A 17387-nucleotide genomic window follows, 5' to 3' on the forward strand; every position below is an offset into this window, starting at 1 on the left:
GGCTGCTTAGAAATTAAGTGTTAACGAGCAGTTGGACAGGTGTACCTAATAAAGTGGCCGGTGAGTGTATATATATAGACCTCAAGTTAAAGACATTATCTTGCTACCACATTGACAGAACCAGATGTAACACTTATGTAGTCACATTTGTTTGATATGGATTTTTTTAATATTGCTTCCGCATAATCTGCTGCCATTATGTGTCCAATTCCAACAGGAAGGTGAATAAACACCCACTGATCTGACTGACACATATGCACAATGATTGGGGACATGTAGAGGGCTACATGTAGCCATTTAGATTGTATGCACACAAAATCAATATTCAAAGCTATTACCACTGAAAATATCAAAAACCGGGCAACTGCCTACTGGTAATACTAGTGTGGTTGGTCCCATGTAGCCAGGAAGTGGACAAGCTGCCTAAATGCTAGAAGGAACAGAGCTGTGATGACCAAACCAAGCTGAAATAAAAAGCCTGTACACAAGGCTGAAGAGGAGAAGAGGAAGACAAACAGGAGTAGGCCAGCATGTTGGACCACCCTAGAGCTAGTAGGAGCACATTTCGGAGCAGAAAACTTTGACCCCAAGACACAAAATGCATCCTTTCTGCTGAAAGCAGTAAGAAAAAGACAGTCATGTTTTGGCCTTCCAGCAGTTATTCAAAAAGTAATAGTCACTAATCTGTTTTCACCAGTAAATGTGTCTTTGCTACTAATTAAGCCATTGCCTTCACAGCCAGTCAGCAACAAATAGACCACTTTAACTTTTTATCGGCACAAACGTCTTGGGGCAGTCAATGCAACTCCTTAAAGAGAATAAGATGTGTCAGATTTTATGCCCGAGGCGTGCTATTGTGAGTGTAATTATACTCTATCAGAAGGTTGTGGGGCAGATGTCTTGGAGGGTAAACCACAGCCCATTGGGGCACACCTGCTAAGAATTCAATTCAATTTCAATTAAATTTTGTTTATAGTATCAATTCATAACAAGCGTTATCTCAAGACACTTTACAGATAGGAGGTCTAGACCACACTCCAGAATTTACAAGGACCCAAAAGTTCTAGTAGTTTCCTACAGAGCCAGCAACAGTGCGACAGTGGCGAGGAAAAACTTCCTTTTAGACAGAATGCATCAATATCTCATCAATATATATTAATAATGTTAATAAAATGTTATTAGTCATTTTATTAAGGATGTTAATAAAATGTCTTTTGTTCAAGATACAATGATTGAAAGGGTAAAATCTAAAAACATTCTAATTAGTTGCATTTATAGGAAACCAGGATCAAACATTGAGATGTTCAAGGAAAATAAATATAAATGTTCAGTCACATAAAATGTTTTTTATCTGTGGAGATTTCAGTATTGACTTGCTCAACCCACAAAAATACAGCTAAGCTACAGAGTTGATTGATTTGATACAGTACTGGTTTATAGCCCTCAATCAGTCGAACCAATAGCGCTACACTAACTGATCATATAGTTACCAACGTCATTGACTATAGAGTTGAAAGTGCACTGATAATAAATGTCAGTAATCATCTGCCGGGTTTTGCAAAACATATATAGCTACACTAGTACCAGGAATAACATCAAAATAATATACACATATACAATAAACATTCAACCAGACACAGAACCAAAGAAAACATTAATACATTGAAAAAGGATTTGATGAAACGAGTGTCGGGAGAAAACGTGAATCAAGCCTATGATTCAGTTTGGACATCACTGTCCTCTGGTAAAGAAAGACGTCAAACAGAATCTGATGAAAGCCCGTAGATAACTAACGGAATGTTAAATGCATGTAAGGAAAAAATGTATTATATAAAGAGTTCTTAAAGAAGAGGACAAAAGAAGCAGAAAACAAATATAAGATATACAAAAACAGACTGCCCAGAATCATGAGATACAACAAAAACAATTATTACAGGAAACCACTGGAGGACAACAGATGCATAAAAGAAACACCTGGAAGGTGTTGAATGGAATTATCAAGAATAAAAAAGGCAAAACAGGAGACTAACTATTTTCTGACTGAAAACAATACAGCGGTTAAGAATATGACCTTAGCTGCAAATTAATCTAATCATTTTTTTGGTTGTCGGTCCATGTTTAGCTGAGGAGCTTGGGATGGAGGTATAAACGATGTGATAAGCAAGAATGTAAATATTAATGGATCTATGTTGGTCAAGGGAACTGATGAAAATAATTACATTGGAATTGTTGAGATTGTTAAAACATTTTTTTTTTTTTTAACCGCCCCCACCCACCACATACCATCCACCAAAACTAGAGATTGACATGAGGTACTTTCCATAAATCATCTCTCTTTATCAGGATGCATAGTATCCAGGATCATGCCTAAATGCAGGTAATAAACCTCCCTTTGTCATGAAAACTAAATCCACCTAGCAAAACCATGGCCCTCTGCTATCTGGAGCTCCATCTATTCCAGATTGGTGCAATGAAACTTTCTCAATCCACTGCAGATGCAGAAAAACACCCCTTTACCTGCTGCAAAGCAACAAAGATGTATTAAAAGAGCCGAAACTATCACATGTAGCGTGAATGAGCAAGCAATGAAGCACCTAATCAATCAGTGGGCCAATCACTCACTGATTATGAAGACCTTACACTGCACCATTAATAACACTGATCCAGATTGGCTAGAGATTGCATGTTTCTGTAAAATTAAATGTCAGCCATGGTGCTTTCACCGAAGACACAAAGACTACAAAGCAAAGACATGGCAGCCAGACAGAGGGCTGAAGTGAGAGAAAAACAAAAAGAGTATCCAAAATCAGCTGTTTGGGCAGCAGATGACACATAACAGCATAAAGGGTCATTTGACATTATAAAACCAAGAGCTGAAGTAACTTCAGCCATTAGTGTTGCCCCGGCAACATTGTTCTCTAGGACATTCTATGAGGAACAGCTGCGGCCTGCAGTGTGTTCAAAGCCTGCACTGTTTCTCTGAAAGTCTCAGAAGGAGGCTGTCGATAATGGAAGACTGGCGAGGTGACGACGGACAGAGTGCCAGCACTATATGGAGCCTCCATTAAGACCAGATAAGAGCCGAGAAATAGCTGGTGGGGGGGTAGGAGTAATATGTGGGTGTCATCTGGTGTATAGATGCAAGCAAATGGAGGAGAGACTGTATGTGTGCACATGCAGGTGTGTGCGATACAATAGCAGTTTAATGTCCGGAGCACTATGCCATTCCAATCCAATGAGCTGCTGATTCAAATTAAAAGTCTCTAATTACACTGCAAACATTAAAGTGGTGAGTACCTAGCTTTGAGTTGGAGTCTGGCCGGTAAACTGGCCATGTGAGTTACATGTACCGGTTACAGTGTGTTTGTGTACAGGGAATAAGTTCAGTACCATCTCAGTCACTTTCTATTCTATAAGGACCCCACAACATGTTTAAAATAGATGCTGCGGGGCGCGGCTATTTTTATTCCGGCACCAATATTATCAGGTTTGCTTGCACACTGCCTGCGTGGTGCGCACGTCTCAGCCCAGTACGCCGTCATACTGGAAACAAGGCAGACGCCTATTTTATTTTTTAAGGGAAAATAGAATAAGAAAAGATGTTTGTCATTTTAACACAAATACATTTTACATTTTTTGTTTAACCCTTTTCTAAATTGATTATCAATTGGATTTTGATACAAACAATAACATGGACTTTATTATCTCAGGAAAGGGAATTGAAATATAAAATATATTGAAATATGTGCAAAATGCACAAACAAAAATATTGACAAAATAAAGTTGAAGTATTATTTCATTTTATCAATGGAACATACGTGTACAGACAGGGCTAGCAGCAGCACCCCTGTGTCATCAATATTTTGATATTTTGGGAGCTTTTTGTCTCTAACTTGAACATTTTTGTTATAGATTTAGCACGCAGCCTTGACAAGAAATTAAAAATGTTTATGAAAGCAATAATGCCAAGTTTCTATGTATGAAATGTGAAGTAAACCATAAAGTCTTGTGGCAAATAGAGCTTAACAAAAATCATCCTGCAGACAACCGTAAGCGCTCTCACACAGACAGCACGTTGCAGAGTGACAGAGCTGAAACTTGTCCTTGTACTGAGTCAATCGAGGTCTTCTCAAGAATAGTAAGCAGGGGTGTGCATGCTGTACGCTTATTTGTACCAGTCATCCACACGTTGACTGGTACCAATAAGCGTCATCGCTCTCCTGCTCCAAATGGAGAGAAAAGATGCAGAGAAAAATCATGGGCAAGAGCTTGCAGCTCCTGCCGCTTTTAAAATGCACACAAGGAGACTTTTAAGTGGACGAGCTGGTTTGATAACTGCAGAAAAAAAATCTGTACTGAAGCAAGGTCACATCACGAGACTCACATAAAGTTGCTATCCCTCTCTCTCCTTTAACCACATCGGTATCATCAAGGTCCTTTCTGTAGCAAATCACCATCCTTGTCTCCATCCTCCTCTTCTCACACTTCGCTCTCCACTTCTATCCATTCCTCAACTGGGCCATTACCTGAAAAGGCCATTAACTGAAATCTCCTCTGAGAGATGAGGCTTGACTTTTAAGTGATGCTGTCAGAGTTTAGCCAACTTTTTGGCAACGCTTAAAACAGACCAACTGTGATACGAATGATTTTAGAAGGCTAAATACAAGGGAAGCTTTCACTTTGCAGGGATTGAGTTTGCATTTTTGTACCTAGGCCAATAGTATACACTCTGTGACAATAATCATAAAATGGGCCTCGACAACTGCACTCAGAAACTGTACAAATGCTCATTTCTAGAATTGGATTTACTGTTTGCATTGTTGACATCTATTTCCACCCATTTTCAAACTGCATTTTCATTTTCACAGTTTGGCACAGCACTAATGTCCCCCTCACTCGAATCACAGGTAGACAGCGCATTAAAATTCCTGGGACAAACTCCAGTTGTTTTACAAACCCATTACAGACAGAAAAATGGATAGCATTAGGAATTTGCTCAGACTTGCTAAGTGTAACCCAAAGCTTGAGCGTCCTCGCCAGGAAATCTTTTTCAGTTACAGTGAGCGATTTCTCAAGTCTCCCAACTTATTTAACAAGTGATCAAAACGGTTTAATACTGGAAATTCCTACCTGCCTTGACAACGGAGTAGATTTACTGCTTCCTAGTGATTAAGCTGCCTTACCACGTCACTGTCACATGAATATTTACCACTATTTTAATTCATGGCTATTTGTACATGTACGTTAATCATTAATGATTAAGTAAGGGTTCTGTCTTCAAACTTTTTTTTCTTTCCATTCATCCAGGAGCATTTTCCCCGATGAAATAAAATGGTCTAGTTGATCTAAACCTTGGGGAAATCCCTGTATGACATTGAAGTAAAAGGGGGGGAAGCAACTGCAAGAATCAAATGAGCTTTGTGGCTGACTGTTGTTGGCTTCTACACAAAAAGACAAACGTACCAGTTTGGCGAGGTTGACGGCATCAGCGTGGAGTCGGTCTCTCAGATGAGGGTCCAGTTGGAAAGCAGGTGCAATCTCCACAACCTTTAAAAAAAAATAGGATTTTACAGATAATGTCACCGCAACCACAGCACTAAGAGTACAAATGCAGTAAACAGTCAAATTATATTTATATATTTCAACACTTTTGGTAGCATCAGCATAAAAACTAAAACATGTCGTCAGTTTTTATTCATTTAGGCTGACACTGAGGCTGGAAATGCACAAATCACATTGGAGGTTAGTGCTGCTTTTGACACATCAAACCTCAAATCATATTGATGTGCCACGGCATGAACATTTTAATGTAAAATGCATCGACAATGTTACCACACAGTAGTTAGTCTGAAAAGCCATGCTATGCTACCCTGGATCCCTTATATTTGAAGGTTTAATTTGGATTTTTGGGGCTGTATGAGCTACTTTTCCATAGTCAGTGTATTACCTACAGTAGATGGCGGTCGGCATGCCCCCGTCGGCATGCCAGTTCACAACAGTCAAAGTGCCACAGAATTAGTTAGCTTCCTATTAACATTTAGTTAAATACTGGACAATAATTTGTTTTCATTTTTTGATACAGTATGGGTCACGTTAGCTGGGTGGGTGGAGTTCATGTTGGAGGCATGAAATAAAAAGAAATAATTGAATCCAGTTCAAAACAACCTGACCATTTTTTCCCCCCATAAAAACAAGAGATCGCAAGAACTCCATTTAGTTTGATCAAATCTTAGCCCCCCAAAAATCCCTCTCCAAGTATGAATTGCATTTCCAAGACAGACAAAAGCCAGAGGATAAACAAAAAAAATACTATCAGCACCTCAACCATCCCCAATTCATTTCAACAAGCACTTATTCTCGTTTCTGAGACTCAAGAAGATCTAGGTAAGATTAAGGGCAAATGCAGATTAAGTCTCACAAAATCAAAGAGAGGCAGCACTGGCATGAACAGAGCCTCTAATATGATTAGCATCTGAATTTGATTAAAAGAGAACGGAAGAAAGTGATTAAAAAAACATATGATTGAAACTACTTTGAGGTGACAATATGTTATAAAATCTTACACAAGGTAATTAGCTTCCTCTGATGAAAGCATTGTTATATTGAATGCCTAGATGACGATTTCAATCTTCCCTCTCATGGGGTACTGAGACATTTCTGTTATTTGGTTACCCACCCAAAGAACAGCCCGCCCAAATAATGTTGCCCCGGCTAATAAATGACAACTGATTAAAAGCTATATACTCTTTCATAAACTATATTTTAAGATCAAGGTTGATTTGGGGGAGAATTATGTAGCTACTGCGGTTGTTGCTAAGACTCCCAGTAACAGACTATTAGCAGTGGTTGATTTTTAATAGTACATAACACCCTGCTGGTGGGGACATCTATGATACCCAGGGCTACCACTGCCATAACAATCATTTCTATAACCAGTACTATTATCACTATGTATTACCGTATGTATTGTTTCCCTAAACCAAAAGGGAAATAAAACATTACGGCCTTTTGTATATTCTGTAGGACGCGTTGTTTCCAACTGTGACTCCTCCTTATGACCTTTGTTCAATGCCCGCCCAGTAACACCATCCACTTCACGCTGATCTAGGTATTACTGCAGAAAAAACATTTAGATTATCTTTAAGCACAAAACCAAACATTAAATCGGGGTTGGAGGAAATTCTTAATGGGGACTTCACCTTTTGGTGTCTTCGCTGAATGGAGCAGTCTCTCTCATAGAGGTGGATGACATTACCATATTTATCGCCTGGGGGGGAGAGAGAGGAGAATTAAACGAACACAGAAAATTACAAGATAATCAGGGGTATGAAAAGAACAGGAGTGGGTTGAATAGTCTGGATGAATTTGAGTAAAAGAAGCCTTCATTAGTCCTAAATTCACTGTGAGACACGTCTATCAGTGGCAGGTTTAGAGATTTGGCAACTGAAGACAAGATCATTTTAATTCAGTGTTAGAAATTCAGGACCAAATTCTCACACAGTGACTGCTGCTACTGTACAACCCACACCTTTAAAGCTATAGTGCATTCTAAGTGATAACAAAACCGTCAGCACGTCCACATGATATAAGCCGCCCCCCCCTCAACGCAGTTGACAAGGAGGACACGGAGGATGAAAAACACTGGGTGGCCTCAGAAGGTCATTGTCTTCACTCCAGTATCTGCACGCCGAAGTCGCCGGACGCCACACTCTTGTGAACATAGTCATACTGAGACACCCAGAGAGAGTTGTGTAGAGCTGATAGTCTTAACTAACTTTGTAGAAACTCAATTGGCAATTTCTTCAATGTAACGGACGTTCATTAATATCAAAAAGTTACACACTAAAGCTTTAAACCAACCAATCTGTATACAACATAAAAAGACACACAGTGATGTGCAAATCTCACAGATGGGGGGGGGCGCGGCAAGGCTGTAATTTGACAAGAAAAAATTCCACCACAAATGACATACCATATTTTGCCAAGCACATGTTGTGTGATAACTTTAGTCCCATACGAATCGGCATCTTTGTGAGAAGGGCTCATAATGGCTGCGTTGGCAATCACAAATTAAAGTTTTGACAGAGCCTTGACATCATATGCAGGGGGTCAATAACAGGAAATTTGAGTAAAATACAGGCTTGGTGTATCCTATGCGAACGCGTCGCACAGCCGTGGGGGTTAATTTCTCAATTACATGGGGTGCCCTGGTGATACTGGTCATGAATTTTAACAAATAATTCATGATTCCCTTGCAAACCCTAAGGAGAGTAATTCAATCACAGTAACCCCTCCCACACACACACCCACCCCCACCCCCACACACCCACACCCACACACAGTAGACTCTAAAACATGCACAGACAACACTAAAACACATCGGCGCTAAGCCACTGAAAATGATGCAAGCCTGATAACATGAACACTTACAGTACACTGGAACGAGCACACACAAACACACATTCACATGTGTCTGTCCAGAGCAATGTTTAAATTGCAGACAGACTTCCTGTAAGTGTCGATGTTGAATGGCAGTTCTACAATATTGAGTGAGTAGTGGCAGTGTTACGTTCACTATAATGAGAAGAAATGACGGCTGGAGGAGAATCCTCTGCTGGCCAATAAAGCTTGTTCACTCCCATTGTTCAGCCTTCTCTCTCTCCCTGAGCAATACTGCCGAGCTCGTGGGCTTGTAATCAACTAGCTTTCTTAATGAACTTGGATCAATCCACATAAACAAGAAAACACAAAAGAAAATGGACGCATCGTTCAATGCAAAACACAAAGGATGTCGTAAATGCACTTACCGAGGATCTGTACTTCAATGTGTCTTGGCTTTTCAATAAACTTCTCAACAAACAGAGATCCGTTCCCGAAAGCCGTCAGGGCTTCAGAGTAGGCCCGCTGGTAATTCTCCTCAAGTTCCTGACAGACGAGAAAACAAATCCATACATGTCTGCGTTAGAGCGGCTATTCCCAGCCAATAATGGGTATGGTTTAAGGGTTTTGGTCCCGCACAGACTATATTTTAATGTTATTTCATCTGTGCATCAGGTCCGTTTTATTTAGTTTAACTTCTATTTATGTTGGAATCTATTGTATTGTCTTTTCATTCACATGTGGTGTTGTGCAGTAATCTTGGTTTTTTCCCCTCTTTTGACACAAATGTTTACACCCCCTTAGGGAGCAGGACTGTACACAACATCTCAAGATCGGACCCGGCTGTGGTCACGCCCGAGCTTGTTGGAGGTCATGACACAATTTGGGTTTGTCAGTCTGTGACGTCCGGCCAGCCCTACCAGCCCATCCAGTCCCCTCTATTGGGGAAAGAGTGAGTCACAATCATGCTTCGGGAGAGGGTACTCGAGCCCATCCTCATCAGTCATCGTAGAGCCTTGAGAAAAGATGCTCTATGAGGCAAAACTAGCTTCTCAGAAATCAGGGCCAAACGTGGCATCAATGGAAAGCATCCATTTAAGAGATTGAACTGAAATTGTACCATGGTGTACAAAAAAACACTACATTTCAGTGCCTGGAAGGTCCTACATCAGATCAGACCAGATAAAGGACACCAATATGAAGATTTTAGTGCCATCAAACCGAAAAAAAAGAAGAAAAAAAAACTATACCCAACCTGAATCAAGGTTAGCCGATTGGATTCATTTTGCCAAGTCAGGAGGCCTCAAAATGGAATTAAAAAAGTTTTTTTTTTAAACTGTTCATGCCAGTCAGAGGGGGAGATGCACTGATTTACACATCCACTACATACTCATGATTGTGTATTCTAATTATACAAACGCAAGAAAAGCACAACCTTTGTTTCTGAACATTTGTCGTTCAATTGACAATCAACCTGTCAACGGTGCAATCTTAATTTCTCTGTTCCTTCCCCCCCATTGTCAACAAATCCACACATTATTGGGAAAAGGAATTTAAAGTCACACAACAAGCAAAGTTGTCAAATCACTGGTTCACCTCTATTTTGTATTTGACAGAAAAGACTTTTGAAAGACTCAAAGTTTGCAGAATTCCATTTGTACTCCTTCCACATCAGTTCAGGCCGTCTGTCAGCTTTGGCCACTGGAGCTTTGATACGTGCCGTTCTCTTCTACTTTTACTCTTTGGGAAAGCACATCACACCATTCCCTGAGCAAAAATCTGGCACTTTAATTCTGCCTTGCTTTTCAGTAAACATCCACATCTCATCCTACAATGTGTTGAGAATAGCTATCTGGTTAATTCAGCATACAAATGACCATCGAGCTGGCCTTAATGGAATAAAAATGCAACCTACGCATTGTTGCTTGGGGTCCCAACAGTTCAAAGAAACCTCTTTACAATTTTCTCACATCATACTAGCTGGAGCTGCTGAGGCCCCCGTGACTCAACTGAATAACTAGAAATGTCAACAGCTAATTAGTTAGAATGGAGTACAACTCAGAAAAGGTCATACGTTCCAATGGATTGCAGACTTTGGAGGCTCAATGACTACAGTACAACACAACACTGAGTTAGGGTGTAGAGCTGCTGTTTCTGGCATAGAGCAGTCGTTTCAAACGTGACGCATTTACCGGGATCGGAGGCACAGCAAGTAGGGCCACCCTACCAATAATATGGTAACAGTTCAATGGAAATTAATAACTGAAGCGTCTTAATTTGCACATCTTCAATTTTATTTTGAAAATGAGGATAACCATTCAAAAGTAATTGGTATTTTGTGAAAGAAAAGAGAGTTAGTGATGATTTGCATGACAGTATTGGTTGAGACTTTAGATATTCTAAAGAGGATATAAATAATGCTACCAGCCATGAAGGGTGAGGAGGTGGCAATGCTCCGTGCTGCTCTGATTCACCACTCATCTGTGCCCTCTTCTATCTAAATGGATGACAACCAGCTGCTTGCTGAAAAACTTTGTCATGGTCAAACCGGAGAGTCTGACGGGGGGGCTGCCCACGTTCACATGGGCAGCCACTACACACACACCCACCCCCCCTCCAGTGGCCCCTCAATGCTGCTGGCATGAGATTAAAAGTTACAGCCGGGCCCCGATTAAAAATAATAAGGGGTGACAACTTGCCACTTCCTGGTGTCTACGAGCATACGGGACTTGATTTTCCCGTAGAGACACATCATTTGGATAAAATCATCCACTACAGAAAAGTAAACCCTTTTTCATGTATTGATGGTTTGTGGACACTGTTGTTTTTATTCTAGCATTAATAATTTATGATAAATCCAAATTCAATGAACCATTGCAGGTGTAAACAGTACTATTGGACCTGCTTGGCTCAGTTTCCAATATCAAGCCAGAGAGGTTAAAAATGTTTTTCTTGGAGGTTAAAATACATCATCATTCTGAATTTTTCACAAGCATCTCCCAACACAACACTTGAGCGGTGAGTGAACAGCTGTTGGCTGTCCATGCTCAACCGCTTTAGAGATATGTTTGAAGTGACTGGACTCATCTAACTCATCTATCAAAACACAGCAAAATCAACATAGATGAAACAAATAGAAGCATTGTCTATGCAGACCATCACCACACTTGGCCTCTTACAGTCAGTTTTTAGTTTTCAGGACTATACACAGGAGACAAAGTGTGCCTTTATTGTTTGATGTAGGCTAATCGCATAGGCTTCAACAGTTGGCACAGGTGTAAATTATTATTTCTATAAGAGACTTTCATCAGAAACCCAATATTTTCCAACCCATACAAATACACATATACACAAGCTAGCACAGGCAAATATAATGAGCAGATATGATGAACAACTGAAAGATAAGAAAAGTGGCATGTTGATTAGATGGGATTAATCTAATTTCATATTAGCATGATTTAACAGCAAAAGAAAGAGTAACATGCTGCGTGATCAGACTGTGACAGCCCAACCATGCTGTCTGTTATACAGCAGAGAGTTGGGAAATGAGGAGTAAGGGAATTTACTTGGCTACGGCTTCCCATCTCCTGATCGTATTTGTTTCTGTAGAGCTTTGTATTTTTTATGTTCAGGTATTTTATCTTATGAAGATTGCTCATGTTGGAAACTTGCATTCAAAAAAGGGTTTTATGACCATCTTTGCATTGATACGCATATTTGAAAAGTGGCCCCTGAACAGCTACAATATTGAAAGATATTGTTTTCTTAATAGCCTCTACTGATGCTGGAGAATGAGCTTCACTCTGGCTTCACTAAGTGACAGAAGCAATTTCAGAGTACACACACAACGAAACACACAGGGTGATAGGCGGCTGGAGAGATAAATGTCCAGGTTGTAATTTCCACGAAATTTCACCTTTACTCAAAACAAATGGAAAACTAATGGATAGGAAAACCAAAAGTTGTCATTAGGGTTGGTCAGCCGTCAAGTTGTGTTTGTATTTATTTTTGCTGGACACACATCAGGTGTTGTTAAATTACAGCTCTGACAGAAGTGATCGTGTTTGGCAGTGGCTGACGGGCTCACCTCGTACTCTCTGACCACCCTCATGCCACGACCACCTCCTCCGTAGGCTGCTTTGAAGATGATGGGGAAGCCGTACGCTTGGGTGAACACCTGCGCATCCTGCAGGCAGGTGATGGGGTATTCTGTTCCTGGGACCACGGGTACACCTAGACAGGGGTGGGTAGGGTGAAAGGAAACAAAAGTGAGAAAGGTTTACCTTTAAAAAGGTTCTGAATGCTGTACTTTATAGCAATAGGTTATCATGACAAGACGTACCAGAGTTTATGGCAAATTTGGTGTACATTTTGAGAACCACCATCACCAACCATACCACAGGCATCCCAATGACACAAACCATCTTAATAGAATGATACATGAATGATGTAATATAATGTGACACCTTTAGCAGGTGTTTCACTTATGACTTTCCTTTCTCTGAATCTACCATTCCTGACACTGTTCATCCCATTTGAGCTATTCATCCACCTCCATACCTGCACTGATGGCCAGGGAACGAGCCTCCACCTTGTCTCCCATCTTGCGGACTGTTTCTGGGCTTGGTCCTATGAACATCACCCCTGCGTCTGCACAGGCCTGGGCAAAGTCTGCCCGCTCAGAGAGGAAACCGTAGCCTGGGTGGATGGCATCCACATTGTTGTTCTAAGAAGAGACAAATGTGAATTCACATTCATTATATTTCTGTGTTGTAACTGTTGGCGTTAGACAGACACACACACAGAGACGGAGAGACAGAGAGAGAGAGCGAGAGAGAGAGAGAGAAAATGTAAGCAACAGGAGCTCTGTAAAATACAGTGCCACTGTGGAGGCCTGGTTGACACTTGGCTGACGATTAGTGAGGGAAATAAAGAATAATCACACACACTAACCTGCCTGCTTTACCACACACTGATGCATCCATTTTACAGGCCAGCAGACACTTAAGCCAAAGATACTATGGCTCATACATTCTCATTCTGTCTTAGTTGCAAATGCCTTAATCAGGTACAGACACACAGACACACACACACCATCTGCTCTTGGATACAAGGCAGACTACAATTATGGGCTGTCCCGTTGTTAAGGGAGCTGTTACTGGCAGGCCAGAGGAGGCACGGAGTCTCACACACCTGTAAAATGCAGCAAGAGCATATACAAAAGCAAGTTTTTCCTCGCCACTGTCGCACTGTTGCTTTCTCTGGAGGAAACTACTAAAACTGTTGGGTCATTGTAAATTCTGGAGTGTGGTCTAGACCTCCTCTATCTGTAAAGTGTCTCGAGATAACTCTTGTTATGAATCGATACTCTAAATAAAATTGAATTGAATTTGATGAAGATTCACACACAGGCTAAAGACACCCCAGGGTGGCACAAATTCATAGAGGCAAGATCCTACACTCGAGCTTCCACAGTTGCAAGCAGAGACACTTTCGCATTCAACATCACATACAGAAGGTACTGGGACAGAGACCAATGGTTATTTTGGTCACACAGTTATAGAGTGGTACACAGTGTGAAGAATAGTTACACATCCACTGAATGTGAAAGAGGAAGACAAGAACAGAAAGAAAAGAACAACACACACACAGACACACAGCTTTGCTAGCATGGGGTGGCTGGGCTCCCAGATAGGCAGAAGGATTTTTGAGAAATGAGTTGGATGGCGAAGGCTCCCCGACTTGGCTGGCTGACCACATGCCCACGCAGAAGATTATAACCCGTGAGAGATTGATCCCAGAAATGATAATGAACAACTGGCAGAACGTCCTGAAGGATGGAGGATGGGAGGGAAAAGAGGTAACATGGAGCTGATCTGATCTAACACAGCGATAAGTGGGGGAGAGAAGGAGTGGGAGAAAATGATAGGAAAAACAAGGGAAATGCTAGAGGGCAGCAGCAACAAAAGGACGAAAAGTGGAGGCAAAGAACAATGGGTGACGGGAAGGAAAGAGGGAAGGACGATAAACACGGGGCAAGTTGGTCTGATCAAGTAGTCCCCCCGTACTGACCTATGACATCTCTGATCAAATAGTCCCCCCGTACTGACCTATGACATCTCTGATCAAATAGTCCCCCCGTACTGACCTATGACATCTCTGATCAAATAGTCCCACCGTTAATGTGTTTGAAAGAAGTTGTTTTAAAGCCTCAATCCAGAATTAGGTGAAGTATCTACTAAATATTATTTAAATAAAAGTAAAACCAGAAAGGTTAATTTTGACCCCAGAGGACAACAGGTGTGATTATGGGCTGTAATTTAAAACAATTCAAATGATTCTTAAACAGCATCCTCCCTAAACTTTGACATATACCACTCTGTGATAAGTCAAATAGTCAAAATAATATTAGGTCAAAAATAATTCATTGTTTCATTCCTTTTAATTTTTACTCAAAAACAGGTTATACTTTATGTAAATAAGGTCCATTGGCTCAAAATTCCAAAACGAAGGTAAAAAAGGTCAGTAGTGGGTTGAACTGAAGTAAGACTACAGGTGCAACACAGAATGGATGGACAACTGTATATAACAGTCAAACCAGGGGGGGTCATTTTGACCCCAGAGGACCAAAGATGTAAGGCATTCGGGAGGACATTACGAGGCTTAAGAACCATCTGTTACCTTGGCTACTTTGATGATGTCAGCAATGTCCAGGTATGCAGCAACAGGTGGCAGGCCTTTTCCAATCAGGTAAGCCTCATCTGCCTTCTGCCTGTCAAACACAGTCAAAAGGATGTGATATCAGTGTGATGGGAGCAGGACAGCAGAAGCAAACAACACAGAGGTGCACCAGCTTTTAAGCCCACAGCCATTAAGGCCTCAGAGCAGCATATCCAAGCTCAGGAGGCACCACTAATAAGGCAAAGAAAAGCCTTTCTAACTACTCTAATTAGCGTCCAACAGGTTAATGTTGGGGTGACTGAGCAAGCCTACAATAAGATGCACTAGTCAGTGAAAGGCTTTTAAAAAAGACAGAGACATTAAAAACTCAGAGAGCCAGAGAAAAAGCTAACAGTAAGGCAGATTAGGATGTTGGTGCATGTAAACCAAGCAGCGCGATTACCTGAAGGTTTGGAATGTTGATATGATTATACTCATGTCTTCACTTAATACAAAGCCTAAAGAAAGAGACGCTCCGGAGTTCCTTTAATTGCTGTTGGCTCTAATCACGTGCTAGTATTTCATGGTCGATATCTAGCAGTGGCAGCCCAGCAGTTTGCTAACAGATCTGTTGGTTACGCTGAACCGGCATGGACCCATTTGGCTCAAGCGTGGCGGAGCTTAGTACCTGTGCATTTGTCCAGTGTCTTGCTCAGAGTAGACGGCCACGGTTCGAATCCCTAGTTCGGTGCAGGCTCTAAACACACGGATGGCGATTTCACCTGGGAGAAAAGAGGAAGACATAGGTCATGTATGATAGTGCAGGAGGTGGTAATTTTCCTAATTTAGCAGACATGTGTTTTGCTTTGCTATATTTTTTCCTACCAGTTTGCTTTCTTTTTCTTTGCCCTTCCTCTCCACTTTTATTCTCTTTATCATTTAAATGAGTCTGTAATCCACAGTTTAGCAGATTGTGTGTAGTGGGGGGTTGTAGTTCTTCCGTTTATCAAAAGCACACATTTTCTATGATTTTATCAACATCCTGTAGCATTGGCCCTATTTTGCGACAAATGCCTCCGCTGAGAGAATAAAATAAACTTTGAATTTTTTATGCCATACATGAGATGTGAAAACAAGACAAATCCATCTGGTGTACTTCATCACACTGAGCAAAATAACAACAGACAGGGCAATAACGGTGCTGTCTTTTCTAAAGTTAGAGAACACCGGGTGTAAAATCTCTGCTTTAGACAACCCAAACACTGCCTGCCTTTTATCTTGCTGTCACTGGAGCCAAATACTTGTTTTTCAAGCAACAGTCAGTTTGAGGGAGAAGAAAATGTAGTCACTGGAAACTAGTAAGACGTGCTGTTCTTGCTTGAAAGAGACGACAGCATTCAAACATTTGAAGAGAGTTAAAAAAAAGCGAGCAAGAAAGAATTTTGGAGGACAACAGTGGAAAAATAAAAGGATGGAAATATGAGAAAGGACCGAGGACAAGTCTGACAGATAATGTGTAATGGATTAAAGGTGAGAAGTCTAGAGAGCGGAAGGTCAGGAAATACAAAAAAAGTTTAGACAAGAACCTTGCAAAAAGAGAAGAGAATTGAAATATCGAAAGAAACATAATTTGGAATTTTTAAAAACATGACAAATAGTATTGTTAGAGGAGACAAGAAAAGCAGAGAAAGAGGAAAGACGAGGGATAGAAAGTAAGGAAGGCAGAAAAAAAAGGAACATGTGGCAAAAAATAAAGACACTAATGGGCTCAGAGGAAAATCCCATCTGCCAAGGGCTGGAAAAGACAAGGAATGTAAAAGGGAAGAGAAGTGGTAGATGGGGTAAAGGAGAGCAGAAAGGAACATATCAGATCAGAGAAGCAATGGCAGACAGGAGGTGTGCTTGGTGAAGTGGAATCTGGGCTGGTCCAGTCTCTCTCTTCTCACACACACACGCATGCGCGCACGCACGCACGCACACACCAGTGTGAACTAATGTGGTGTAGATATCGCGTCACGCTGATGTGGAGGAGTGCGATTGACGGAGAATGATGCTGTGAGGTTTGACAAAGGTCACAATATATTTGGATCACATTGATGGATTAATACAGTCAAATAGAAAATGAGCGGCTGTTGCTCAGTGGTAGAGCGGTCGCCTGCCTATTGGTAGGTTGGTGGTCCAATCCCAGTCCATTTACAAAGGGGTGGGGGCATTGTATTCATGCATATGCACATTGAAGACTCACGTGCAGCAGGAGGCTTACAAAGTATCACATGTTCAGAATTTGAATCGTATTGGAAACCCAGGCAACAATCAAATAAGGGATAATGTAGAGCCAATGAACCCCC

At 41.1% G+C, this 17387-nt stretch overlaps 1 protein-coding gene across 2 annotated transcripts in view; it reads right to left on the bottom strand.

The window, feature by feature from the left end:
- Positions 1-17387, bottom strand: part of LOC117962033 (pyruvate carboxylase, mitochondrial-like) — a 252631-nt gene that overhangs the window by 219188 nt on the left and 16056 nt on the right. For both annotated transcript variants that reach the window (XM_034901074.1, XM_034901075.1), the window contains exons 3-9: positions 15728-15821; positions 15061-15151; positions 12940-13105; positions 12467-12612; positions 8808-8925; positions 7200-7267; positions 5464-5547 (exon numbers count right to left, since the gene is read on the bottom strand). In XM_034901074.1, coding sequence (XP_034756965.1) covers positions 5464-5547; positions 7200-7267; positions 8808-8925; positions 12467-12612; positions 12940-13105; positions 15061-15151; positions 15728-15821 — 767 coding nt within the window. The remainder of the gene's footprint in view (positions 1-5463; positions 5548-7199; positions 7268-8807; positions 8926-12466; positions 12613-12939; positions 13106-15060; positions 15152-15727; positions 15822-17387) is intronic.

Source organism: Etheostoma cragini, chromosome 19, assembly GCF_013103735.1.
Source record: "Etheostoma cragini isolate CJK2018 chromosome 19, CSU_Ecrag_1.0, whole genome shotgun sequence".
Classification (NCBI taxonomy): Eukaryota; Metazoa; Chordata; class Actinopteri; order Perciformes; family Percidae; genus Etheostoma; species Etheostoma cragini.